At 48.9% G+C, this 27,640-nt stretch overlaps 1 protein-coding gene across 6 annotated transcripts in view; it reads left to right on the top strand.

Annotated features, from left to right (window-relative positions):
- Positions 1–27,640, top strand: part of PLEKHG4 (pleckstrin homology and RhoGEF domain containing G4) — a 79,449-nt gene that overhangs the window by 26,798 nt on the left and 25,011 nt on the right. For all 6 annotated transcript variants that reach the window (XM_052685380.1, XM_052685379.1, XM_052685378.1 and 3 more), the window contains exons 4-10: positions 1,814–2,032; positions 5,482–5,605; positions 6,225–6,318; positions 11,377–11,463; positions 13,220–13,336; positions 15,898–15,996; positions 16,594–16,742. In XM_052685380.1, the coding sequence (XP_052541340.1) occupies positions 1,814–2,032; positions 5,482–5,605; positions 6,225–6,318; positions 11,377–11,463; positions 13,220–13,336; positions 15,898–15,996; positions 16,594–16,742 (889 nt within the window). The remainder of the gene's footprint in view (positions 1–1,813; positions 2,033–5,481; positions 5,606–6,224; positions 6,319–11,376; positions 11,464–13,219; positions 13,337–15,897; positions 15,997–16,593; positions 16,743–27,640) is intronic.

The following is a 27,640-nucleotide window of genomic DNA, read 5'->3' as shown; positions in this document are numbered from 1 at the left end:
GCTGCCTGTTCCTAAGAAAGCTCCAGTGCAGGGCTGCCGTGTGCGTTTGGGTCCGTGTGGTTCCTTCACTGTAGCCATGCTCCCTTTCTTTGAATGCCACCTTTAGGTCTTCTTCAGAGGCTTCCTTCATGTGATGCAAATTCCCTTACTGCAAATAGCATGTGTGCTTGTTTGCCTTACAGCCTCCTGAGAACGTGTTTTCCCACGGAATCTACCAGCCCTTAAAACATCTGGGCTGTGATTTCTTTGGCCCGGTGATCCACGGCAGGTCTGTGTCCCTCTGAATCCCACCTCAGGAAGATATGGTAGCATTGCCCAAAGCAGTGACCTCTATTATGGAAAACAGAACCTGAACTGTAGTGCTGGGAACAGAACTGAGCCCTGCTGTGTCCCACAGTGGTGCAGAGGCCTCAGACCTTCACCCCAGCAAATGCCACGTGAGATCCCAGGTCCCTGAGAGGGATGTTAGCAGGGTGCTGGGCTGCACTCAGTCACTGCTTTGTGGCACAGCCCCGCAGCCCCTCCTGGCTTTCCCCTGTTGGCTCTTTCTGCATGCTGAGCCCTGCTCTCGAGGCACTTCTCTTACCCACTTGAGCAGTTCTGAAAGCAGTTTGGGCTGAGCCTCAACCTGCAAATCTCCTTTGCTGCTAAAACTTGTACTGAAAGCCACTTCAAGGACTGCTTTGTTCCAGTCCTGCTCTTTAATGAAGTATTGGAATCTGTTGGTAAATAAACTGAGTCAAGTGTCAGCACTGTTGATGCAGCAGGAAGGTAGAGTGGTTTAAGTCAATTTTAAATAGCAATTAAAGTATGTGACTTCACAGCAAGCAAATAAATGCTCCCCTCTTTTATTTTCTCTAAAGGGAGGTTGATTTCTATTGGTAGATACTGAAGTTCTGTGATTTGCAGAGAAGTAGAGCCTTTTTTCTGCAGCATGTGCCTCTGCCCAGCAGTGAGGTAGCCTGGCTGTGTGCTTAGGATCCTGAAGACACGCTCCTGCCTTTTAATTCCCACCACGCTGGGAAATGGGGAGTAACATAGTGAGGAGAATTCTTCTTCTCTCCAGCTACCTTTACATGAAAACTGAAACTCAAAGTGGGGAGAAAACTGGCGTTAATTTGTGTGCGGTAGCAGCTAATTAATTTTGGAATCAGATGAATCCCATCACTTGTTCTTCAGAGCTGAAGTGTCAGGGATATGAAGAGTTTTCTCCAGTTCCCCAACGGAGCTGATTGCTCTCCTCCTTCTGTTCTTGAGGGTTTTAAAATAGATTTCTGCCATTCAGGCTAACTGTTAATTAAAAAAGTCTGGACGAGCAGAACGAGGTCTCTTTGCTGGCTAATTCCCAGCTGATTTGTCAGCCTCCAGTCGGCTTTGCGTTTTCAAGAAGCAATCTGCAAGTGGTGTCGGGGGAGTAATTCTGCCGGGCTGGAGCGGCTCCCCCTGTCAGAAGCTGCTTTATCACTTTGCAGTGCTCGTGCTGCTGGAGCTCTGCCAAGGGTTTGTGCTGCTCCGGACTTGGGGCTGCCAGCAGACACGTCCTGCTCCATGCATTACCTTCAGCCGTGTCCTGAGCGCAGTAATCCTGCTCCAAAGTGAGCTGTTAGAGTTTGAAAACTTCACGATCGACTGTTGTTTTTTTAATAGCTGCAGCATTCGTGTTGTGACAGGTTTGCAGCATGTGTGATGTGTGCTGCTGGCACGAGGAGCTGCGGGGTGCTGGGGGCACATTGTCCCTCCCCACTGTGGGATTTCCTTGGGACCTTTCTGGGTGGAGCTGGGCTCCAGCTTCTGACTGCTGCTTGTCTTGCAGGCATGGTATCGGACGGGGCAGAGGCGGTAAAAGAAGCATCTGGCACAGATGTTGTGTTGAAGCCAGCAGATAAAGCCTGTGCCCTGGAGGAAACCTCCGCACCTGTTAGTCCCCCCGCATCCCCAGCTCCTGGGGCTGCTTGGGGCGGCCGCTCTGCACCTTCCATAGTCAAGGATGTGAACCCTGAAGTGCTCAGGAGCGGAGTCGCCTGCCTGCCTGGTGAGTAGCTGAGCCTGAACGTGTCTGGGGAGTGGGGCTGCTGGGGGGGCACAGGAGATAGGCCAGGTTTTCGGTGCTGCTGTCTCTGCCAGTCTCATTCCTTTCATTCCAAACCTCTCCTGAAGTAACAGTTTAGAATTCTCTTCCAGTTTCTGAATGGGAAGGGCAGGAAGTAGAATTTCCCTCCCATGAAAGTCATGTTTGCTTGCTCCCTAGAGTCTTAAAACGTTAACGAAGCACGTATGAGTCAGAAATGCCAAATCTGTGGGCTCATACCATTAGTTCAAAAAGAAGAGTGAGTATCCAGCTAATGATATGGTGGGCCTGACATTAGACCTGGTCAAAACAATAGGAACTTGATTCACATGGTAGATAATTAAAGGATGAGAGCGTGGAAGTGGCTATTTGACAGCGCTCTCGTAAAACCAGTTTTCTTCTCGGTAATTAGAAGTTTGGTTGATTAAATGTAGCTCCTTGGGTAGAAAAGATTTCTCTAACGAGTTTGATTTCATTAGGCAGGGTGTTGAAAGGATCATCCCAGTGCAGTGTGGATGAGCAGCATGTGGGATGAACGATAGCGTGGCTAAATGGCCTCTGACAAAAGTGGTTGTGATGGGAGGACTTCCCAGAATTGTTCTGCCGGGATCGGCTGTAGGTCAAACCTTACTCAGTGTTTGTATCTGATATGGCAGCAAAATATTGAATTGCTGCAGTTCAAACTTCTGGATGGGACAAGTTTTGGCAGAGTGGTAAACAAAGCTGAGGCTGTTGGACGGAGCAGCCAGGATCATTTGGAGTGCAGGGCCCAAACAAGAAGGCTTTGTGTTTAACCAGATATTTACTTAGACGGAGGAAGTGAGGACTTACCTCTGCGGTGCTGCTCAGTGACAAACAGCAGCTGCTCACCCCAAGGGTTCTGCGTCCCTGCTGCCCGGTGTGGGCCAGGAAGGTGCAGCATTCAGTGAGCTCACGAGCTTCTTTCATTTTGGGAATTGCCTGAAGAGCAGAGAGGAGTGGTTTGGGTGCTCTGGTACCTGCAGGAGGGGCAGAAGAGGGAGACAGCCCAGCTGGTACCTGGAGGGTTGTCTTGTGGTGCGAGGCTGGCAGTGCTGTTGTTAACCTCCTAAGGTGGCTGAGATTAAAAAAAAACACAAAACAGCCTTAGATGGGGAAGGAGAAAAGGGAAACAGGACTACTTCAGTCTTCTGGAAAAAGGTGAAGTGAAAAACCAGGTGCAGGGCAGACTTACGGTACCTGCAAGTACATAAATTAGCATCGGTAGGTAAACGGGTCTGCTGATCAGCATGGGCAGTTTTATGTGTATGTCAGCCAGAAAATGAAGCGTTTTATAGAGAAACACACAGGCCTTGCTGTAGAAGGAGCCCAGCTGTGGGAACTGCTGCTCATATTTGTCACAGATTCCTACCACACAGTACAAAGACAAAGTCACAAGGATTCAAATACGGGTTGGAGAGTTGTGTGTTTGGAGTGAGTTGAGGGAGGAGGTTTGGGCTTGATGCATCCAGGGGGGCTTTGGTCTGAAAGGGCAGTGATGTGGGATTGGTTGTTGTTTCTTCTCTCCTGTGAGGATTGCCCACATCCAAAAGGAGATGCCTGAGGAAACACGTGCACCACTCAGTTAAATGCCAAATGTTAGATATTGGTAATGAAACACTGACTGCGTTAGAGAGGATAACTGTTATGACAAGCAGAGAATAAAAAGTAATCAACAGGCTAGCAGGTGATGGAGTTAGAAAGTTTCCTTTCAGGAGTGTTCCGTTCTGGTTGTGTCACTGTTGCAGACCTAGCCCTGGTGGCTGTTGTTGCTTTTTTCACCTAGTCAGGTAATTTCCTACTCACTTGTGCTGATTAGGTAAAGGTTTAATCAAGTTCTGGTGGTGCCTGGCTTCCTTAATGGACAAAAGATGATGCTTCAGAGCAAGGAGGCTTTTAATGAGACTAGTTATCATAGCCTTATTCTGAGAGTAACTGAGAACTTTCCTTTTAAAATCTTCTGCTGAGCCCTTATGAAATGGGATACAGCTCTCCAGCTCTTTGATAACACGGCGTCCAGAATTCAGTATTCCTCCTGAGCACGGAGGCGATCAAAGCCTCTGACCCTGCTATCAGCAGGAGAAAGTCTGTGCCACGGTTCTGACCCTGGGAGGCAAAAAGCCCTGATTTTAAATGATGCCCATCTGTGTGTGTGGCTCTGACTCAAGTCATGTCCTTGTAACAGGTTGAGATCACACCAGGGCAGTTTGCTGTGCTTGGGGCTGGCCGTCTGTATCTAGTTTACCTCCCAGCTCACTCGCTCCTCCCTTGGATGGGAAGAGAGGTGGTCCAGGGCTGGTATCTCTTGGGGTAGAGGAAGGCTTTCCCTACACCTCTGCTTTTGTACTGTGCTTGGGACTCTTCCCTTCTCTCACACAATTTGTATGGCAGGAAATGCCTTCTGTTTTAGTGAATTACTTTTCACACAATAGAGGTGCAGTCCCTGCAGTTCTGTGGATCATTTACCTTCCTGAGCTCACAGCGGTGGTTGCTCAGCCAGGCTCCCTCCGTGGGCCTTGCCTGATGTGAACGACACAGGCAGCTCTGGGCCTCCATAGCGGTGTGTTCTCCTCTTGTTACCTCTCTTTGCATCTGGAAAGGAGATTGGATGTAATTCCAGTCCTTTTCCTTGTGGTTCTCAAGGCGTGCCATGGCTAAAGTTCAAAGCTGGAATGTCGCTTAGTTTTGGGAGCTCCTAGAGCGGCCTGCGCCTGTGATAAGCTGTCTTTGGACTTCTGAAAGGCAAGAGTCAGGTAGCAGTGTGGGTAGTTGAAGTGGAGGGGTTTGTCCTTTCTCAGCATATCCCAGCTCAGCTGTGTTGCCTGTAATATGCCTTAACTGTTCCCTAGAACTGGTAGCAGCATCGTAGTGGCTGGGCCTCGTTTATTCCTGAGGAGCTCGGGAGCCTGCAGAGGTTTCATGGCTCTTTCCTAGGGAGGGAGGGCAGGGCAGAAATGGGCAGTGGGCAGAGGTGGCCGTGATGAGCAGCCTCTACATGTGATACTGGAACACAAGTGGGTGTCAGGTTATTTATCTTGAGATTCTTTCACTTCTCAAAAGGTTGTGTTATCGTTAGCCAACTTCTGCCAAATTTGGTGAGGATTTTGTGTTTGGGTGGAAGAGAACAGTCCAAACTGAACGCTGCCCTGAGAGAAGGGCAAGCAGAGCTCAGCTCCCTGAGCAGTGCACAGCTGTTTCATTCTTGGGCAGCAGTTACATACTTTGGAAGTGTGCTTGTAGCCCACGCTGTGTGTAACACAGACTGTGTCTGGTTCTGCAGAGCATTTCTAGGGAGCTGACGAGGGTGACTGCAGGGAAATCTGAAACATACGCACCTGGAAGCAGGCTCTGTTAGTCTGATGTCCTTGCATGACTTCTTTCTCCCTCTTTTACAGGTACCAGAGATAAGTCAGGACGTGCGGTGGCAATAATAACAACAAGGAACACAGCCTGGTTAAACCCTCACTGCAACACCACTGAGCTGGTTCGCCTCCTCCTGTACCTGCACAGCATCCCGAGGTTTGTGACACTCCTGGGCTGTCAGGGGAAAGAAAACGTGCTCTACAAATGTGGGCTCTACCAAGACCTTTTCACTTTGAGATAGCTTTAACTCTTATTAGCTTATCTGACTTTGTCAGTGACTTGGTAGGCTTTCAACCGTCGATGAACAGAGCAGGCTTAACACCTGAGAATGCTTCTGCCTCTCATGCTTTTTCTTATGCTTTTCTCTTCATTCCTGACTCTGGGAAAGATGAGTTTTTGGGTCTGATCCAGAAGGGCTGTTCTTGTGAAGCACTGTGAGTAAGGCCAAGCTTGACCCAGAACGCCTTGAGGAAGGACAGTTTTTCCTGTGCGGATCCTTCAGAAGGGGGATCAGCACTTCTGCCATTGGTGAGAGCTGTCCTAGGAATTGGAGAAACTGAAAGTTCACATGAAAACAGTGGTAAAACCTGAGCTGTCTGGGTGGTGGTTTCCATTGTACGTGTTGTTAAGGGAAGGAAGAGTGGCTAGATAGTTAGCTTTCCTTATACAGAGTCATAACGTGCCTTCTTTACCCCATTACTTCCAAGAGTTTGACTTTCAGGGACTTGCTGATCATCACTGCTGGCTAACATGACCTCTTTCTCTGTCCTTGCAGACCCGAGTGTCAGGCTTTGGGTCTGACTGTTCTTGTGGATGCTCGTCGCTGTTCGCCGGTTCCTGCTCTCTTCAAGGCATTCAGCATTTTGCAGGTGATCCTTGAGCTCAGACAAAGGAACGCTTCTTGGCTTGCTGTCTTGGTTGGAGGTTGTATCTCCATCTGCTGCTTATGTCTCCATCTGCCTCCTGGCTTTGAGAGATGGAGTTATGCACCCAGCCCTGTTTGAAGAACTTGCCAGACTGCAGACAAAGCAAAAAAAAACCTAAGCAAGTCTGAGTTAGAGAACGCTCCTCCCCACCCCTCAGATTTATTTGTCTCTACACTGAGAACAGTCCTGTATCTGAGTGTAAATGCTGTCACAAATGATAGTGTGTGGTGATGCTGCCTGTTGACTGGGTCTAGGTGAAACACAGGGAAAAACACAGCCCACAGAGAAGGGAGGAGGAGGGGCCTCTGCCTGCTGCAGCAGAAGGGAAAGGCACTGCGTGCTGTACCAGGTGGAAGAGCACATGCAGCTGTTTGTGTGGCTGGTGGTGAAGGATGGGAAACGGACATGCTGTAACTCTATATTGCTTCAGGTCAAAGGCTTTCGTATCAATCACTTGGGAAGCAAGTGGGCTGTAATGCCTCTGGTCCCAGATTGCTTCTGTCTGTTGTTATTAGAAAGCCAGAGGAGATTCTGGGTTGCAGCTATGACTAATCTTGTTTAAGCAGGTGTTCCTTTTAAATCAGAGCGTAGGTCTCGCAGGGCTCAAGCTCTGCAGACTGGAATGGGGCAGTGTTTTAATGAGGCTGGTGTCCCTGTGGTTTATGTGCTTCAGTGCCACATCTGAGTGCTGGGGCTGAGTCAGAGTCCTCCTGCTTCCTGGGCTGGGAGGAGGTGTGAGCACTACAGTGCTCATTCTCTGTGCTGGAGGAGTAATCTGATGCCCTGCTCAGTTCTGCAGAGGTAACAAGCAAGTACCTTCTCTTCTTGTTATGTTCACATGGCAGTGGCTTGCTAAAACTTTTGAGTGCTTCTGTGTAGGTTCCATGGCTGTGTTTTAGTGGGGTTATTTGGAAAACAGCAGCATGTTGAGAGACAGCGTGCTTTGGGGCCCCTAGTAGGTCACTGCTCTCACAGAGCACAGCAGGAATAAAGCCCTCCTGACTCAATGCTTTGTATCCCTTGAAATGGGGAGGGAGGAAAAGCTTTTTTTTTTTATTTAACTACCTGTGCAATATCCTGCTGTGATGTCAGTGTAGCTCTGAGTAGAGGGTAGAACAACATTAGCTCGCAGGGATTAGTGTGCTGCAAGAGAGGTTGCTGGAGCTGAATGTGTGCTCCAGGTAACTGACTGACAGGCTGATTGCTGTGCCTGTGGTCTGTTGGTCCTCACCTTGCCTCTTGTGCAGACTCTGTAAACAAGACCTGCTCAGCTGGCTCGCTGTCTGGTCTTGGCACAACAGTAATCCCCTACTGAGCCTCTTGGGGATGCCTAGCATTTACTTCTGGTTTACCTCTGGGATCCCACGACATTGTTCTCATCTGCTCCAAATAAGGAGAGCAGAGTTTAGAAAACTGCCTACAGTGCAGCAAGTCAAGTGTTCTAGAGCGTGGCGGGGCTTGCTGGGCAGTGGATGCAGGAGCAATCAGTGCGTTGGGCCTGGAAGGTCATGTAACAGGTGACCTCCTTGGGCTCCTCTCTGGGATCCCTGCTACACCTCCCAGTTTCTCTTATACCTACACTGTGTCTAGAGAGCTCATCTCTCTTGTTCTGTTCTCTGCTCAGCAGGACTTTATTTACGCTGCTTTTGTGGAGCCGCTATGAAAACATGGGTGGGATGTGTGAAGTTCTGAGACCCGGTGCTGCTTGTTCAGTTTGGAAGGGCCATGTTCCTCTTGACTCAGCGGTGAGAAGCACTGCTTCACAGCGGATGAGCGCAGCAGAGATGACCTCATGCAAAGTCTCTTCCTGTTGCAGTGCTCGAATCTATTAACCCTGTAGAACCTCCCTGGGGAGAGAAGAAGAATTTCATCCCAGATATTTCTGGGTCAAGATTTGTCAAGCTGAGGCAATAGCTCTTCCATTTTCCATCTTTCCACAGTGAATGTGTGAACAGAATTATCAAGTACTAACAGGCAGATAGCTTTCCCTGACTTTCCTTTGCTGTCCAGAGCCACCTTGTGAGCCCTTCTCACCCTCTTTGCCTTCAGTTGTGTTCTGCGAGACTTTATTCCCCATCCTCTTAAGGATGAGGGTGCATGAAGACTACTGGAAGCCTTTCTGTCCCAGGCAGCACTGGGAGCAGAGGCAATATCGAGTGCTGCAGCAAAGCTAACTTGAGAGGAAGGAGGAGAAACTCTGTACAAAGGAGAAGAGGGGAAGCATGCAGTGTTGATGTGCTGCAAAATGGATCGTGCTCTGTTCCCGGGGGAAGCTGTACAATACTGCTTTGGAGCAGGCTTTGTGCAGAGGGGAATGCTGCTCTGATGCTTGGTCACAGCTTGGCACCAGCTAGCTCTGTGCTGTGGGAGCCTGCTGCTTTGAGCTTTGCTGTGCCTCAGTGAGCAAGGCAGCGTGTGCTGGACTTCAGAGAACAAACAGCTGTGGGATTTTCCTCTGCCTGAGTTCTTAGAATGAGCTACTTGTGAGTACTGCATGTCAGTGCAAATGTTTAATCCCTAATCTGCTGGATCTGCATTAGACTGGGAGGGGAGAAGTCTGTTTATGAAGACAGACACAGAGTAGCAGTTTAAATTTCTGTGTAATCCTTTTGCTGTTCAAGGGTTGTATTTACATGCCCTGTTAGTGCAGTAGTGTGGAGGAGCTCGGTCTGATCTTAAAGACCAGGAATCTCCTGCAGCTCTACGAGTAGTGCTCACTTAAAGACTGAGCGTGGGGGGTGTCCCATAAGCACAGGCTGCCCAAACTGCCACTGCTTCAAGTTGTGGCCAGCATGAAGGTTGGCCGTGGGCTTGATTCAGGAAGCCAGAAGCTGATTTGAAGCTTTTGCCTGAAGAAAATAAATAATTCTTACTTTAAAAAAGCAACAGGGTCGGTGTTTGCCCTGCTGCTTTCTGAGCTGCTGTTAATACTGCCCTTTAACATCCACGTTGTACCTGTGGTGTTCCCTTGGAGTTGTGGGCTGCGTTTTAGCTTCCACACAGCTGGACCTGTTAGCAAAGGTAGGAGATGATATGAAAACCTGTAAGGAAGCTTCTGCAGGCAGGACCCCACTGCTTGCAGCTCTGCTTGCCTCCCAGAGCTCTCCTGTGAACTGCTGTAGCCCACTTGGATGCATCCCTCAGAGCTGGATGAGACTGACTTTTCTTCAGCTGTTTGGAAAAAAAAATATGGCAATACTTAATTTCTTTTGGAAGTATTTCTTTCTCTTGACATTTTTCCCCTGCCAGCTTAACCTGCAAATGGTTTTTCGGCTGCTGTTTTCAGCACAGTGCACAAGCAAACGAGTGTTTGGCTCTTAGAACTCTGTGTTACACCAACCCCAACCTTTATCCTCTCAGAATCACAGAATGGCCAGGCTTGGAAGGGACCTCAAGGATCACGAAGCTCCAACCCCCTGCCACACGCAGGGCCACCAACCTCCCCATTTCACAGCAGCCCAGGCTGCCCAGGGCCCCATCCAACCTGGCCTTGAACACCTCCAGGGATGGACGGGGCATCACAGCCTCTCTGGGCAGCTGTTCCAGCACCTCACCACTCTCACAGTACACAACTTCCCCCTGACATCCAACCTCAATCTGCCCTCCCTCAACTTCAAACCATTTCCAGATTGTAAGTCTTATGACTGCTGGAGTGTAGGAGGAATTGTGGAATTATACATTTATCTAATTCATAGCTCTGTGACCCATCTTGGCACTGTGGATACTCTCATCCTTCATTACCTTCTAGCAGACAAACTCAGAGCTACTGGTGCAGCTTCAGTGTCCCCCCATCTTCTCTTTAGATGAGCTTTAGTATTTACCCATTTCAGCCTAATTCTGCTGCAAGTTCTTTTTGGCCTTTTGATCAGTGTTCAGATAACAGTGAAAGTATGAATAATTTGCTTTGGAGAAAGGGATCTGAGAAGACAGGAACCTCTTGCTGCTCTGGGAGGTATTTCAGCTGAGCTATTTTCCTGACTGTTCCAAAGGATCCTCTTTTAGCATCACAGAGAAATGTCTTTCCCTTTGTTCTGTGATCCCTGCTGCCGCCTGCATTTGCAAAGCTGGGTTTGTTTCTAAATTGCAGTGCTGGGTGCTGGTCAGGTTGGGCAGCACGGTCTGCGGTGGAAGGGAGATGTCTGCCTCTGTGCTGGCCCTGCTGCTCCTGTTGGATATTTCACTTCAGCAGTGCTGGGGCATTTTCTTAAGCAGGGTTGCTGTGGCCTCCTGTATGGCAAGCTCCTTGCAGCCTGAGCACTGCCGAAAAGGATTTGTTGCTGGATAGTTTCCAAGGTCTTTGCAGATGCAGTGAACATCTACACGACACTTAGATGGAATGGCTTCTCTCCAACCATGAGGAATGACAGCTTTTCCTTGCAATCCAGATCCCAGTATCATTTATTTGGTCCTGTCTGTGTGATCTGAATGTTTCTGCTACGTTTCCCTGTCCTTGCTGTCAGTTTCCTGTGGAGTGCTTCTGTAGTTGGAAAGCTGATCCTGGGTCACAGATTGAGCTGCATCTGCCAGGCGTCCCTCAGTGTGTCCAAAGAGGAATTTCTCTTGGTTCAACTCTAGCGACAGGATGCAAGTCCTTGGTTGTGAGTTGGCAGTAAGTATAGAGAAGATGGTATTTTTGGCACTGTGGGGAAAAAATTTTCCTTTCAGTTAGGAAAAACGACCTTGACATGGACATTGAATGTAGCTGTTCTTAATTTTTTCCTTCGCTGATTCTTTTCCATATATATAAGGCAGCAATTTTTAGATGAGCCAAGACCTGCCCTCTTTCACTGCTTCCTTAAATACTGCACGATTAGTTGACGTGAACTGAACTACCTTAAGGCCTTGGTGCTCTGCAGAGCAGCCTTCCCTGTTCCTAGTGTCTGCCTGCCAGGCTTCCAAGTACCTTTGAAACTGCAATCTCTTGTGCAGAGCTGGGACAGTAGATTCTCCGTAGCATCCTGGATGGACAGGTGATGGGATTTCCCCTCTGTTCTTTTGCAGGACATGGATCCTCATTGTATTCATGGAGTACTGCTGCTGGTTGAAAGAGATCTGACTTTTCGGATGGAGAAGCCAGCAGCAGGACAGGTAATAAAAGCATTTGTGCAGGGGCTGGGGAGCTCTTGTTATCCTGTGTTTGACTCTCTGAGCAGAGCGTTCTGAGTTCACTAATGTACGCTCCTTCTCACATGAAATCTCTTCAGTTCTCTATATTTTATGGCTGTAGTCTCTTACGGGTGTGGTATTTATGGGGTTGTAAAATTTCCTGGGAGCTGAACCTGTCTCTGTCGTGCTGTGTTTATTGTCAAGTCCATCGCTGACGTGTCTGCCATAATCACATCGGTCTGCTGGGGCCCTTGAGATGCAGGGGGTTTGCTGGGGACGTGGAGAGCTGTATGGAGGAGCCTGTTCATTAACAGTAACAAATAGGCTTTTCTTGCTCTCCTCTGAACGACGGAGGAAATCCTTGGTCAAGAAGAGATCTCGTTTTTCTCAACTCCGGACTCCATCCCATGAAGGGACTTGTTGCTTCACAGACTGTTCCTCTCTCATGTTTCCTCCCCTTGTAGTCGCTGCTGTCAGCGGCTGAGAGTCTTCTGCAGGAGGAGGAGGAGGAGATGTGTAGGCATGTGAGGTTCTCCTGCAGCTGAGATACCTGGGAAGGGTAACAGGAGGTGCTAACAGAGGAGGGAAGATCATCACAGCATCACCATGCCCCCCCCGGTAGAAGTAAATGTGCCTTGGTATTCCACAGCTGTGTAGGAAATATGGGCTTTTTAACCTCTCTGATTGCCTGTGATGAGTGAACAGAGCATCAGACTGCATCTTACTCATCTCCCTCTGCACCAAGACTGTTACATGCTGCAGGGCTAGACTGAAATCCTGTGCCTGCCACAAAAATCCTCTCGGTTTCAAAGTAGACCCGGTCCTCCTTTTTGACCCTGGAGGACAGCGCTGTGTTTGCTGTGTGTGGCACGCTGCCCTGAAAGCCTAACAGACAGCAAATGCTGTTAGTCCATTTCTGTGTTTGCAGGTGTGTGCGTGCAGGGCGAGCTCCAGAAGGCATTACTTAAAAGCACTGAGCGCATCCAAAGCGTGTAGGAGGGAACAGAACAAAGCTTAATAAAGACATGGGCATGCTGGAGGAATTGGAAACATCCTCACTATTTCATATGGAAGTGAAAACTTTGCAGTGCGTGCATCGGGTTGACTCTCTGCACCTGCACTCTTGGGCTGGGTTCCACCTACCTTCAGGAGCACTTGTCTGTCCCTCCAGAATTCTGTGCTGAGGTACTGCAGACTCAGAGAAAGGAAATTATCAGTGCTGAAATCTAGGAAGCACTTGGAGCAAATAGCTGCTGTGGTGAGTGGAGAATTGAGGGTAGGGCAGGGACTGCTCTGAAAGAGAGGCTCAGATTTTCCAGGAAGTGAGCTGGGGAAGCTGGGGGCTGGATTTAGGCTCCGAGGCTCTCCAAACAAATGCAAATTACAACCCCGTGTGAGAGCATACGAGGGAGCTGAGTTGCTCCGCTTGTACTTGGAAGTTTTGGATGCAGCTAGAGAAAGCTGGCTGCTGCCAGACTTCCATCACAGATGTTCTGCTTGGTGAAACGACGTGTTTTGGCCTGCATTCCCTCGGGGCTCACCCACTAAGCTGCACAGCAAACTGCTCCAAGATGGGAACTGATTTTTTTCTTCATAATGCAGATACACAGCGTGCCTTGTTTTTATGCAAGATAAATGAAGAAATGCTGTCTCTTGTTAACTTCCCCTCCTCCTTGCCAGCACTCGCTGCCCTTTAACGCAACTGTGCTTTTGTTTCTCCCATTCTGTTTCAATGCAGTTTGAAATTCTCACCTCCATGAAATCCCTCCATAAGCACATAGACAGCTCACAGCTGCCTCTGGAACTGGAAGGGACCTTCCCGTACTGCCACCGGGACTGGTTAAGTTTCCGTATGGTAAGTGGGTGTCTGGTGTTCTTTGTAGCTGGGAATGGCATGCTGGAGGAGTTGAAGCAAGAGAGCAGAGCCTGTGAGCAACTGAGCCTACAAGCACAGAAAGGCAGTGTTTCCTGTAACAGCTGCACATGCAAATGACCGTCTCTGTTGCCAAAGGAGTGCTGACATTGTCTTCATAACATGGAGGTATCCTGTGGCCTGTTAGCATAGCTGGAGGAACTTCAGCTTTCAGCTCATCTGCTTGAACTGTGTTAATTCAGGTTTGCCCGTATTTTGAGGGGAAAAAAGAAGCAGAATCCTTTGTTGTGATGTGCAGTGATGCTTCAGGCTTAAGGACAGGCACTTCTTGTGCTCATCTCAGGATAGCATATTAGTGCCTGATCATCAGGGACTCAAAAATTAATGGACTGATCAAAAATTAGATGTTCTGGGGCTTGGGACAAAGCCAGAGGTGCTGCTTAGTGAAAGCTGCGGTCCTGGAAGGAGTCAGACTTGGAAGTTCCTGATAGTTGTTTCAGATCCTTACAGGAACATGTATTTGCTGCTTTATTCACTTATTTACCAAAGTTGTCATCTAATTTGAATGCTTTAGAAAACATTGAAACTAAAAATACAGGGAAGGGCTAAAAAAAAAATCAGTCTAGGGATGTTTTCTTCCTTTTTGAGAACTGTTTGCATGAGGTCAGGAGGCTGCCCTGTATGGATTCTGTTCAGTGTGCCTTGGGAGCAAGGTCACAGTAGGAGGCAGTACCAGTAACCTATTCCTTCTCCCTGTTTCACTGCTTTGGATGTTCCTCAGTGCCACGATCTTGTTTGACCGCTCTGGAAGTGTTTGAGCTGACCCAGGTTAATCCTGAGGGATGGAGGGGCTGCAACTGCAGCAACCAGATGCAGTTCATATGGGAGGGAGCTCTGGCGAAGAGAGCAGCAGCCATGTGCTGGTGATATCTGGCAGGACTGCAGGTCTTGCTGGCCATGCAGGGCTGCCAAAAGTCTCTACAAGTAGCATTTGTGGCCCTCATGATTATCCCCTTGTATGCCCTCGTTGCGGAGGGAGCATAAGGCCTGTGGATCAGGATCGTGTGCTTGTTGAGCATGTGAAAGCTGGATTGAGACATGATCTGGCACACTGAGATGAGACAGGATTAGATCTCTGTAGAGCTGCACACCGTTTGTCTCCGCGTTGCAGCTGAGTGGCTCAGCCTGTCTCCTGCACTCCCAGAAGGTTCCGTGGTCTCCCAGCTCTGATCTCTACCCGCAGTGCTGTGTGGCACAGGCTGTGGGATCTGAAGCAGGTGATGATATTACTGATAGTGTTACCATATTGCTGGTGGCAAGCTTCAGCAGTTAAGCTTAGCACTTGCCAGATGTTAGCTTTCCCAGTTTACTTTCGGACCATTTTTGTTTTTAAACTCTCATCTAAAAGCACCCTGTGCCCGTGCTGATGCAGTAGAAATGCTGAAGCCTTGGTGCCTAGGATAGAATCTGAGAACTTGAGGTTGGTTTGGCAGTGGGGAAGCAGACAGGCTTTGCAAGAGGATGTGGATTCGTTTTCTGGACAGAGTTAAGAAAAGCTGAGGTGCAGAAGGATAATTCTTGCAGAAAGGAGCTCGGTATCAGAATACCTCTTGTTTCCATGTCTCTCAACACACAAAATGTTACCAAAGGGAGTTGGTGTCGGAATTGGTCTGTATGGGTTGCCTGTTTATGTAATGCACTGGATGTGCTAATGACCCTTTTAGATCTGCAGCTGTGTGGCAAACAGTGTTTATTTCCTGCCTCGGTGATCTCACCTGCATCCTGCCTGCTAATCTGTCCCCTCTGGGGCTGTTCAGCACTCCAAAGAGGCGGTTGAATTCAACTGAACTCAAACAGCAGCTTTCACCATTTGCCTTTTCCTTTGGTTTTTTTTTTTCCTTCTTCTCTTTCTGAATAGCTTTTCCTCTCTTCCCTGACTTCAGTGGCTGCAGGGTGGCATCTGTGAGCCTCTAGGCTTATAGCAGTGACTTTTCAGAAAAGCACTGTCTCCTCTCACCTATGTGTGAAATGGTTCCTTTGGTCGTTCTTTTTTCCCAGAAGAGAGAACAGCCTTCACGTTTGCTGGTAGTTTAAGGTGCTTTGACTGTGGAAGCTTTCCAGCTTCCTAACCTTTAATTTACACCACTTTTAGCAAGAAGAGGGATAATTTAAAGTGTAGAGATTCCAAGTACTACTTCTAAGTTTTGTTCTTCCAGAAATGCATGTGCAGTGATTCATCTTAGTGGGAAGTTAGAAGAAATGCTAATTGTAGAAGAAGGTGGGACATAATTGCACTGATTTTCTTTTCTCTAACGCGTGGTCCAGGCATGCCATGAGTTTGGAAGGTCCCTACAGAGTGATGCATCTGAAGCCTGTGGTGGCTCATGGGCCTCTTTTTACTCATCCAGCCTTTCCAAATGGTGTAATTGAACCCTTGGGTTCATGTGCTTGATCCTTTTGTTTTTCTTTTCCTTTCAACTTTTTGCATGCTGAAAAGATAGCTTTCTCATCAGCTGTGAGACATTAATCTCTGCCTCTTACAGAAACTGGAACACTTGCTACAAGGATGCCAAGGGGCTTGTGCCTTCCTCCAGGGAGCCATTCATAAAGTGGAATCTGGAAAATTACCAGGAAGAGCTGAGGTGAGCATGTCCCTCACCCCACACCAGACGTGAGCTTGGGGCAGCAGGAAGCTGAAGAGCTGCAGAAAGGCCATAACTTTGAATGTGAAAGCTGTAGTGGCAGGTCATTCTGAGAGCTGTTGTTGTAAGCATTATCCCCTCGAGAAGCTTCCTAACCACTGGTATGGTGGGAAATTGCTGCCTGCTCTGCGTTGTGTCCCAGCAGCACAGTGTTGGAAGATAATTGCAGGAGCCTCTCTGGGTCTTCCTGCACCAACACATCTTTCAGCAGGCCCAGGCTGAGAGAACAGCATGGAGTTGGCTGTCAGAGGAAAATGAGGGTGAAAAAATGATCCTGTGCCCAGCAAGTGGAGCACAGTAGGAACTGGTTTTTGGTTTCAGTCTGGTGGGGTGGAGTATCAAGAGCATAAGGGAATGCTGTTTATCGCTTTGGACTCGGCATACTTGAGAGAAACAGCCCTGGGAACCAAACTCCCTCTTTCCTAGGGTGGGACAAGGTGAGATGTGGTTTAGTTTGGGTTGGCCTCTGGTTTTTGCTGGTTCCCTCATCACCTGTATGTTGCAGTAACAGCTCGTCTCGCTCTTGCAATCCCTCAGGAGGCTGCTGTGCTGCTGAGGAACTACAGGCAGCTGATGAAGAATGTTCTGGAGGATGCACGGCTGGTCAGGCTGCAGCTGGAGGGTGGAGCACTGCTGGCCAGGCTGAGGAAGGAGGAGTCTTGTGTCACCCTCACCCAGGACTACAGGTGAGCCCCTAGAGAGGGAGAAAAGAGGAGCTGGAGGTGAGCACAGAGCGGGCAGTGGCATTCTTGGAGATGGCCCATTGGTGCAATCCAGTGAGCAGTTTTTTGGGTAGAGAGGGCTTCTGTTGAAAACAAAGGTGCAAAGCATAACAGCTGTACTCTTATCCTGGCTGCTTCTTCCCTAGTCCAAAAACTTAGTGAGCAGATTCATCTAGACGGTTATTTAAGCTCCTTTTCCAAGCCAAATCTCATACCTTGGATAGTGAGGAAAGGGTAGGATATTCTTTGTGCCTCTAAAGCAAAAATTGTAATTGAGGGTGCCTGCGACGGATGTTTGGGGCCAAGGTTGTGTGATTTGCCAAGGCACTGCTTATGCAAGGGGATTTCCAAGGGCCTTAACTGAGAGGAATGCTTTCTGGCTGTAGCAGGCTCTGATCTCTTCTCACATTGGTGTGGTTTGCACAGCAAATACTCACTGCCCACTTGCAGAATCGCTGTGAGAAGCGGGGGAATGAGAGAGGCCAGCTGTTTGAAATCCCCGGGGCATTGCACAACCCCTGTTTGTACTGTCAAACACCTGAAGCCTATCAGCGTGTGAAGTCCTCTGTGCTATGTGCTGTGCAAACAGCAAGGCATTCCCTTGCAGCCCGGAGCTTCCAGCCTGGCTGTGAGATAAGTTCTGGTGTGCGGTGTGGCAGGGCACAGCGGGTGGGGGGGGGGGGGGGTAATGGCCCCGCATCCGCAGCCTTCCCTAATTAAGCTCTCTGTTGCCATCACAGGCAGAGAGGTTTTAGAAGAGGGAAAGGAGTGGAGATAAGAAAATAGCTTGCAGGTGTCTCACCTGAACACGAGGGAAAGAATGTTTCTCACTGGCAAGTGGATGGCTGTGGGAGTTGCTGCCCGGCGCTGGAAAGGCAGGGTGGGCGTTCTGGGGACGAGCGCTGTAACCGTTCCTGCTCCGTGCTGTGATGCCTGCAGCAGCGCTGGCAAGCCACGAGGGCGCTCTTCTCTTGCTGATCTGCTAAAATACACCTGGTGCAGCTTTTGGGCAGAATGAGGAATTGGAGCCTATTTATTCAGACCTGACGTGAGAAGCGCAGATAATGCGGGTGGTTGTGTTTTGTGTGGCTTTATTTTATTCTGTTCTTAAGCAACACGCGGCAACTTCACAGGCTTGAGAGAATGAGGGGAACATGTATGCTTTTTATGGGTTGTTTGGGTTTTGAGCTAAACATGTGTTCGTGTGCAGGGAAATTATCAACTTTGAAACTTGACCTCACGGAGCCTCAAAGGATAATTTACTGCTTTGATTACCTTAGTGAGGATAGGGGCGGAACACACACACAGCGCTTTGATTGCGCGGTGTTGGTGAGCACACGCCGAGGCTGTGTAGCGTGTTCTGTTTAATTCAGGTCATATTCTCTGCCTGCCAAAACGTATGGGGAGTGTGTGCTGTGGGGCTCTCTCCAGCCTGAGGAGGATAAATGAAAGCAGATGGAAAAAGTTATTTTTTTTTTCTTCTTTTTAGCTTGTGGATCAGTTGCAGAAACTAAAATCTGTGTGGTATTTTCAAATAAGGAAATGCCTGCTTGTCATGCAGCTCAGGGCAGAGGGCTCTTCACTGTTCCAGGATCCTTTCAGATGAGGGTAAAACCTCCCATCACATGGCCGGAGAGCCCTGTGCAGGGCACTGCTGCTTTTAGATCCTCTGTGACTCTGCACTTGCTCACGTAGCTCCTTCTGTCCAAGCTGGTGTTCAGATAGGAGAGGTTCTGGGTTCTGTTAACCTTGCAAAGGCTCCTGTCATCGTGGTTTTTAAGGGCTGCCTTAACGGATGGGATCAAAGCAGAGTTGTACCGACATACTGTGGCTGGCCTGCTGAAGCTGGCTGTTGATGCATCTGAGTCCAATGCTGAACTTTGGAAACGTGGAAGATGAGCAGTGCTGTCGTGTCTGTGTGCTCCGCAGAACCCGCTGGATTGCTTTTTTGATCCTTTCAGTTGTTACGTGTAGGTCAGTGCTGAAGTCTTCAATTTCCCCCATCCTAACATGCATCCTAACATCCAAAATCAAATGGTTTCTGCCTTCTACGTCTTCTTTTGGCTCTCGTTAATCACTTGTCACACTGTGCAGTGCAAAAGGCTGATCCTGCAGACTCATGACATCCCAGACTTCCTAATCCGAAGTTGTGAGGTCAGCAGTGAACAGAGAACTGTCAAAACGTGCAGGAATTTCATATGCATAGAGGCTGACATTTCAAGAGCAGGAGTTTTCTGCACTCTTATCTCCAAACAGATAAAATATGCCAACCAGAAGTATTGGGCTCAAGATAAAGACTGATCTTTCTGAAGAGCTCTGAGGGGAAGGAGAGACCCAAGCGCACCATGGCTGTGGGATTACAGAAGCAAGAGGCCTGCCCGCTTCTGCAGGAGATGTGTTCTGCTAGCTCTGAAGGCTTGTAGCTTCATGTAGCAAAAAAAAACCCCATGTAACTAAAGCTTGATTGCAGTTTAGAGATAGTAACCTAAAACAGGCAAGGAAGAAGGCTTGTGCTCTGTGCAGTTGCTTGCTATCTGCCAAATACCACTGGGAAACGCATGGCAAACAAGCCCTGCTCTGGTCAGTCAGTAGTAATAAAACTTCCCTTGGGGTGGTTTTTTGGCACCTTTCCCTGCTGTGTCCTTTCAGGGAGCCAAAATGCCCATCAGTGTTTGGTGACACAGAGCAGGGGGACCTCGCTGCTGCTCAAATCTGACCTGGGCTCTGGGAGGAGCCCCTCAGTGTGGTCCTACCTGATGGATGCCGTGGCACCACAGCTGTGGCTCCCACTGGTAACTCTTCCCTCTCTGGTCCCAGCGTAAGCTGACCTGGAGAACTACATGCTCACCAAGTTCTGCTGTGAAAGATAGCTGAACCCATCTAAGTGCTCATCTGAAGAGGGAAGGGAAGACCTGGAAGTGCAGGGGAGCTGCTGAAGCCAGCTTTGCTGCTTCGTGGAGTTGGCAGGGTTGAAACCCAGCACGTCTGCATCACACCGACTCCTGCGCCGAGCGCTCAGTGCTTCCCCAGCTCTGTCAGCACAGCAGTTGAAAGCTTTCCAGGTTTTGCTGTCCCAGCCTTTCAGGGCGTTGAAATGCCTCCCGTTGGCCTATTTGAAGCTTTTGTCACTAACCGTGGACAGATGCCATGCAGACATCCACCACTTCAATGCTACTAATAATACTTTTTGCACTTCTGGACAGGAATTCTCGTATGAAAAAGGCTCGTTCGTCAGTTAGGTGGGGTTGGCTAGCAGGTGTGTCTGGCTTTGGGATATCTCCTGTATCAATCAGCCGACCTGTGCCTTGGAGGCAGCTCGCTCAGCCAGCTGCAGGAGGTGTGCAGACACGCTGCTTACCTCGCGGTGGGTTCTGAAGATCCCACTTCCATCGTAAGGCTTGGGAAGCTGCCAGAAGGCAGGCAGCAGCAGTGGGAGCTCTTACTGAATTGAGACGTGAGTGTGGAGACCGGGCAGCGAGGCACAGAGACTTTGAACCTCATCTTCCACCAGACATTTTCCACTGTTGTTCTCATTAACGCTGCTCTTCTGGCACAGCCAAGAGCTGGGAACGCTTGCCAACAGGAGGTGTCCAGTGATGCCTTTCGTCCTCTCTGCTATGAGTCAGAACTGGAGTAAAGAAAACACAAATATTTTTTTATTAAAGGTGCTTTATACCGGTCATAACCAGAACACACCCCATGCGTGGCTCTAGCAGCAAAACTGTGTTCTTAGTGTGGTGCAGGAGTGGAATCTCATTGTGTTCCATGTGCTGGCAGGTATGGTGGCCACGAGATTAGATGAGAGAGCTGGAAGAAAGGGAGGAAAAGCTCAGATGGTGAAAGCATGACCAGGTTGGGTGCTGGACTCTGTGCAACATGGAACCAGAAAAATCATTATCCCTTCCCCAAACTCCTCATCTGAAAAGAATTTGTGCTTGCAAGCTGTGAATAAACAGCTTAAAAATAGATGGAGGAGTGAAGTCTCCTTTTGTTTGCGAAGGCAGTGCAGTTAGCCTCTGTGCTTCGAGGGGGGAGTGGTGGCAGCCAAGAGCTGGTTTTGTGAGCTGGCTATTTTTGGTGTGATGTGGAGGTCTGGATGGGAGCCCTGGGTGGGGACACACGCTAGCAGAGGGAATGGGCAGCGAGGAGCAGCCTTCCTGAGCATCGGCTGCCAGGTTCCTGATGCTAAAGCCAACTCGATTCCAGCAGTAGAGGGATCCTGGGCTGCCCTGTGCAGCTCCCCTGGGCCTGGCTGTCCCATTGTGGGCCAGGCACCGGGCTGTCTCAACGCCCTGCTTTACTCATCCGTGGGTCACAATAGGGAAGTTCCAGTTAAGTGGTGATAGAGCCAGATCTGCATTGTCTGGGCTGCGGAGAAACCATGCAGTCATTCCTGTCACTCAACCTGACTTTGCAGAGCTCAGTGAATAGAAACTTTGAAACTTAGGCAGGTTCAGAGAAGACTTTTCTTTCAGGTTTGGCAAAACATAAGTACCAGCTGGAACAGCTCACCAGTGATTGATCAGATCTTTGCTTCACTTGTGTCCTCTGAAATTCAGATTTAAATGTTTCTGCATGCTCTGTATCAGAGCACAACCACAATTTGTGCTGCAGATAAGATCATTCTGCTCCTCTGCACTGGTCTTCCCATCCCAGATGACTGGTTAATGGCTGTGTTGGTGGTGCTGGCTCCAAGGTGAGGCAGCAGAGGCCACCTGCTTCATGCATAGCACTGGCACCTCTCTCCCTTTACTTTCACATGCAGCAGGAAGCACAAAGCCTGCTTGAAGCCGTGGCCAACAAATGCAGGATCTCTGTGGTCGAAGCTGATAGCTTAGAGCTGTGTGGTGTTCTGCATGTTCCTAATGCTAAGACCTTCTTCTTGAGGTTCAGATAAACCCTCCGCGTTCATTGGGGAGAGATGAAAACCTGTGCTGAAATACCGGCCTCAAAGTTGAGCAGCTTTGCCGTGAGACGCCTCTGCGCTGTTGCTGGTGGCACAGAAGATGCTGACAGGCACAGAACCCTTTGCCCCCAGCAGTGCACGGGTGGCAGTGCTCTTCCACGATCCTATTTGTTTGTGTCAGGTAGGGGGAGGAGCACGCAGGGACACTTCTATCCAAACACACCGTGCTGCTTGGTATTCATTTTCTTGACAGTCCAACCAGTTCCCTGTGTTGCTGTGGTGGTTTTAGGCTGGCGAAAAGCACTTAGGCTCGCCTTAAACAAACCCTGTTGCTCTGCACATAAAGAAGTGAGGAGCCGTTGTTGTTCCAAGCGAGTGAAACGCGGTGCGGAGCCGCCTGTGGCACTGGCAGGGAGGGAAGAGCTCACAGAGCTGCTCGTTGGTAAGTCTTCTTTGCTCTCTCAGGGTTTTCAGGACACAGTTTCCTGTTTGTTTTCTGCTGCTCACCCTGGATTCGGTGGGGCTTTACCCAGAAGGCTCCTGTTTTGCTTGTTCTTGTTTGCAGCCTTCGTCATGCCAACGGGGCATTAGGTAGCGAGCGTCATGCTGACTTGTTTTGATCTGTTCAAAAATATCACGGAAAAAATGGCAAAAAAATTCCAATATAGGATGTTAGCTGGGCTGCCTGGAGTTCCTGGTTCAGCCCACAGCATCCCACGGGCACCGTGTTGTGTCCTGCTGAGTTGGGGCAGTGAATATCACAATCACTGCCATTACACGTATTGGAAAGAATGGGATGGTGTAAAAGGAGGAAGTGTTGGGGAAACTCTGGTTTGCTGTGGTGGTGGGTATATATACATACAAGCAGAGCATCTTGAAAGCCCTGTGCCCTAAGTCCAGGGGCACAGCTGTTCCACTAGTGCAGCCAGCCCAAAAATGTGTGTAAACATCAGTAGAGCAACATTTGGAGACAGGAGGTTTTGAAAGCTAGTGGGAAACCACAAGTTGGTGGTCCTAAATAGGTGCTGTCTGGGGCTCTGCTGTGGGATGAGCTGTACCTTGTAAGTGGGTGATTTGATGGGCTGGGGGTTTCTGATAGATCTTGGTGGGGTAACTGAGTGCAAGTGAGGCTGGGGAAAGAATGTAAGGTAGCAGTTTGTGACCACACCTGGATACCTGTGTGCTTCGGTGCCATTGCTTTTAAAGGGACTGCAGAGTATACTTCTGCTAAAAGCACATCAGAGTGAACTGTGCTGCAGAAGAGGGTTCTCTTGGCAGTTATGTCTGTGGTGTGTAGCCTTAACTGTGTTCTTCCCAGCACGTTTGCTGTGCTCAGGGCTCAGTTTGGGCTGTGGTCTCAGCCAGTCCTGCTGTTCGGTGTCCCACAGGCAGCCCCACGCTTGGTTTTGGATGCTGCACCTTTCAGAGGACGCTTTGGGGTTCTGAGCGCTGTGCCAGCAGCTGGAGTGCCATTGTTAGGTAACTAAAACCACCGTGGCCATGTAGGTGCTGCAGAGAACAATTACAGTTTATTTAGTGGTGCCTGCATTAGCTTTACCTTAAGAAATTCAAATTGTAACCTTGGCAGCATGCAAACTTTGCAGCTTGATGAGCAGGCGTGTGCCTTTGAGGCTGACCTCCTTGATGGGATCATTACAACTCTGGCTGTCACTGCTACCAAAACGCAGTAATGGCCGGGAAAGTCTCTAATGCATTTCTGTTGCTGCAAAACAGCCCTTGGGCATGTGATACTTTCTCTGTGAAGCTGGAAGGGTTTCCTCCTGAAGCATTAAGTGACTCGTCAACCAGGTGTGAATGCAGAGGATGTGGGTGATGTCAAAGCTGTACCTTTGCCAGATTCTTTTCCCGTTCTTCCAAAGCCCACGGAGACTTCCACTTGGAAAGCTGCACACCAGGAGTGGAAGAGCAGGTGATGCTAATGTTGGAACGTTGGCTGTGCTTCTTCTGAATTACACAAGAATCAGAGCAGTTGTCCTAGCAGCAGACAGAGGCAGAGATGTTCTTGCTGCTTCCTTCCTAGGGTGCTCGCAGGCATTGGGCAAGCGTGGCTCTTGCAGCACCTGCAGGCCTGCTGGATGCCTCTGTGGCCATGTATTTCTGTAAAATCAGGTATTTTTGCTTAGAAAGCTGGAGTGTGACTCCCCTGGGCTACCTTTTTGTTCTTTTTTTTTGAAGGACAGATTCAGGCAGAAATGGCCTTTCTATAAATTACAGGTTTAAAATTACCCTGCTATTATCCGACCGTTTGGCATTTCTCCAGGAGAGCTGGGGATGTTTGGAACCTTTTCCACTGAAACGATAATTGCCCAATGAAAACAGGATTTGGGGAAACATAAACTGACATCAAGCTACTCCTGTTTGCTATAAATTATATCGACTCTGCACTATTGCAAAATTACTTTGGATGATTTGACCGTGGAAGAATGCAGTGAAAGACTCTTATTACCGCACTCACATGTATGGGGAAATTGCAGTGCATCCAAACAAACCCAGGCTTAGACAAGACTTTCCACTGACTTCAAACAACTCTGCTTTTCTTCTTTGGATTCTCTCGGGCTGCTATTAAAAGATCTGCAAGGTGCTGAAGGTCTTTTTGTTTCCCTTTGTGTAGGTAGAACCAAACTTTCAGTGTGTTTTGTTTCCTTTAGGCCGCCTTGGAAGGAGAGGAGGGCAGGGATGGAAAACCCTGAAGTCTTTCTCTGAGAAAGAAATAGCTGTGTGTGTGAGGTGAAACTTTCAAAGGAAACTCCTCATTGCAGGTCACTGTCGTGTTTATTTTATGCTAGAAATTAGGAAGGAAGTTAACAAGTGTATAGGTGAGTGGAGATGAGTGTGTGGGTAAAGAGACGTGCAGGGATTTGGGATAACGTGCCTGATGCCTAAATGACATTTTGTGAGAGCTGGAATTGCTTAAGTGAATCCAAAACTTTGCCATGAGCTGAGAGTGATTCCTTGGTTTGCTTTGGTTTGCCTACCTGCTGCAGGCTGGGAAGGGCTGTGGTCCTCTGTGTAGGAGTGCACAAGATGGATGTTGGTTGCAGGGCCTGCCAGGCTGCTGAGAGTGAACTGTCTGGAGCTGACAACGTATGAATGGAGTCACCTAGGAGATGCGGTGGAAGACCAACAACTGCATGTTGAGCTTCTAATGGACGCTTGCCAAGCAAGAGAGAATGCATGAAAACAGAGCAGCCAGACCTGGGAATGTGGGCTGGAGGTGCTGGGATGCTGGGGGAGCCCAGCTGGGTGGGAGGAGGGTCACGTAGGGTTAAACCTGAAGCCCTCCCTGGGTCTGAGCCTGGCTGTGGTGCCTTTGGCAGTGTTTGTGGGATGGCTTGTGTGTGCTCATAGGCAGCACCAAGAGAGAAAGGGCAGCTCGGAGCACTGCGTTGTGCTCTGATAAGTTTATCAGTAACCTGCTGCAAGAATTCCCAGAAAGCAAGATGATTTTAAATTACAAGAATAAGAATTCTTAGATAACGATACATATACCAAACAGCCCCATTTACTGTACAAAGGAAAACAAGAGTTCATTTCAGGCCCTCTTAACCTGAGATGAATTCTCTATCAAGTTCCTTATTGCGGTGCAAAGCCCTCAATCCTGATCCTGGATCCTGACTCGATGCAACTTTGAGACGTCTGTGGATCAGAAAACAAAAGTTCCTTGTGTGGTAACAGTGCCATTTTCAGTCCTGTTGAATCTGCTGAGATGAAGGGAAGTTGGCTGAGTACCTGCAGCTGTGTAGCCATGTGGTCACATTGCCAGCACGTGGGTTGCATTGGTGGCTCAGAGGGCTCAGTGCTTGCTTCTCATCTGGAAGCTTCAGCTTGGCTGTTTCCTACAGCTTTCTGCACACACAGGGCAGGCTGGGCCTCAGTGAGGTGTATGCAGAACATGTTTCTATGTTTTCCACCAGGAGTGGGAAGGAGTGGTGCTGGGGCTCCCTTTCCCTCTGTCAGGTAATCACCAGTGCTCTAGGCTAGTGCAGGAGCTGAAACTTGTTTCAAGTTGCTGTATCATAAGATGGCCACTACTTTATCATGGGGTTGGGTGGGTGTTTGGACTCCCCCACCCCTTGCATCCCCTTACAGAAAAGCCCAGCAGACCGGTCTGGCTTGCTGATGAGCCTCATTGAAGGAGGAACATCAACACCAAGGCATTCTCTCTGGAAGCTCAGAGACAGGTTGGAAAAACGTTTCCCATCACAAGAGAACAGTCACAATACTTGCAGTTAGCAGCCTGTAGTGCCTGAAGTTACAGATGTCCACTGGTCTGTGCCAGCAGGACGAGCATTTGGGATGTGAGTGTGCTTTCCTCGTGCCAGCAGGGACTTCAGACCCATGGGAGTAAGACTGAAGGGTGTCTGCCTATCTGTCAGTCAATATTGTGTTTTGCTGGAGCCTCATCCAGAAACCAGAACTCAGCATTAAAGCAGTTGCCAAATACAATTTCATCGCTTTCCCAAACTGTTTCTCATTAGTTTTCTTTGCTGTCTCTGCTGCTGACGGCTGCCTTCAGAACCTGCTCTGTAAACAAACTTCCAAGAGCCCAGTTTGGACAGTGGTAACACGCATCTCCTGGGTTGGATCTGGGTCTGTCCCGAGGAAAAGGGTGCGAAACAGAAGGCCAACGTGGTCATTGTTTGTTGTGGGTGGGTTGGGGAAACACAGGAGCAGCCTTACAGCTTGGATCTTTCCATGGAAGCCTGCAGACGCTCTGTAGAGAACCTGTCTCCTTTGCACTGCAGTAGCACTGATCTTAGTCCAGAAACAATTTGTTATTCTGGCTGCACTTTGGAGAAATTCATTCAGACGAATGGCATTTTGAAGAGGGGGGGGAAAAAAAGAAGTGTCTAAGAGCCTGAGGTTTGCAGAGTTGGCCATAGCATGTTGGGTGGAATTCTGAATGGAAAAATCCTGTGGGTTTCTGCTATGCAGAGAGAGTTGTCCAGACTCTTGCACCACCTCATGACAAGTACTATCTGAAAGCTGTCGGGTGCTTGTGACTAAGTGCTTCCATTTGGTTGCATTTCATAGGTTCAAGGCTTCTAACATGAGACAGAAGTAAACGTGAACGCTGAATTGCATCTATTAATTTCCATTAGCATTTCCATTAGCAAAGCCTCTGTAACTTTATTAGCTGCCCTTCTGTTTCACAAGTCTTTCAAATAACTTTAATAACATGATTTTTAAAGAAAGCCAACGCAACCATGCTGTCACAACCCAGGAGGCTGTAAAATGTTGTTAATGTAGAAGCTGGTTTGGGATAAGTGCAGGAGGCACACAGGAGAGGCTTGCAGCACTTTCAGTCTGTACTTAGAAAAAGAAGGGAGATGTAGAAGCAGAAGAAATAGGAGTTTGGGATGCAAGAGATAACTCAACTGCCCACCTGTCTCGGGCATCCCAGCTGCAATTCATCCAGACCTGTGCCACAGAGGTGCTCCAGGCCTTTGGAAGGAATGTGCTGACGTGGCTGAGCTCCCCAGGATGCAGGTCTGTGTTCAATCCTGAGTCCCTGCATCCCTGCCTGCACACAGTGCTGCTGCCTTCTGGGCTGCACAGCTGCCTGGGGAGCTCAGTCCTTCAATCTTTGAACAAGGTTGTAAAATAGAACTTCTCTCAGTGCTGAGGTGCTGCACACTTGGTGTTTTTGTCTGGCTGGTGGAAGTTTTTGAGGGTGAGGGTATCGGGTGTTTTGTGTATTAAATTTAAATGGTGGTTTTAGAAACTGAAACAGCTGAGCTGGTGTTTTGTAAAAGCCACTGCTGCACGAATCCGTGTTGGTGAAGATCTGAGTATCCTTCTGAAAGCATGACAGGTATGGTGAAATGTTTGATGGAGGCTGCCTGGGGGGAGATGCCTCGAGCCTTCCTGCCAGGTCATCCGCAGTGGGATCTCAGAGTGGTGAATCACAGGCAGGGAGCAGCGCTGTTTTCCT

This window comes from Tympanuchus pallidicinctus, unplaced genomic scaffold (genome assembly GCF_026119805.1).
Source record: "Tympanuchus pallidicinctus isolate F22 unplaced genomic scaffold, pur_lepc_1.0 scaffold22, whole genome shotgun sequence".
NCBI lineage: Eukaryota > Metazoa > Chordata > Aves > Galliformes > Phasianidae > Tympanuchus > Tympanuchus pallidicinctus.
This window is presented reverse-complemented; position numbering and strand designations above follow the sequence as displayed.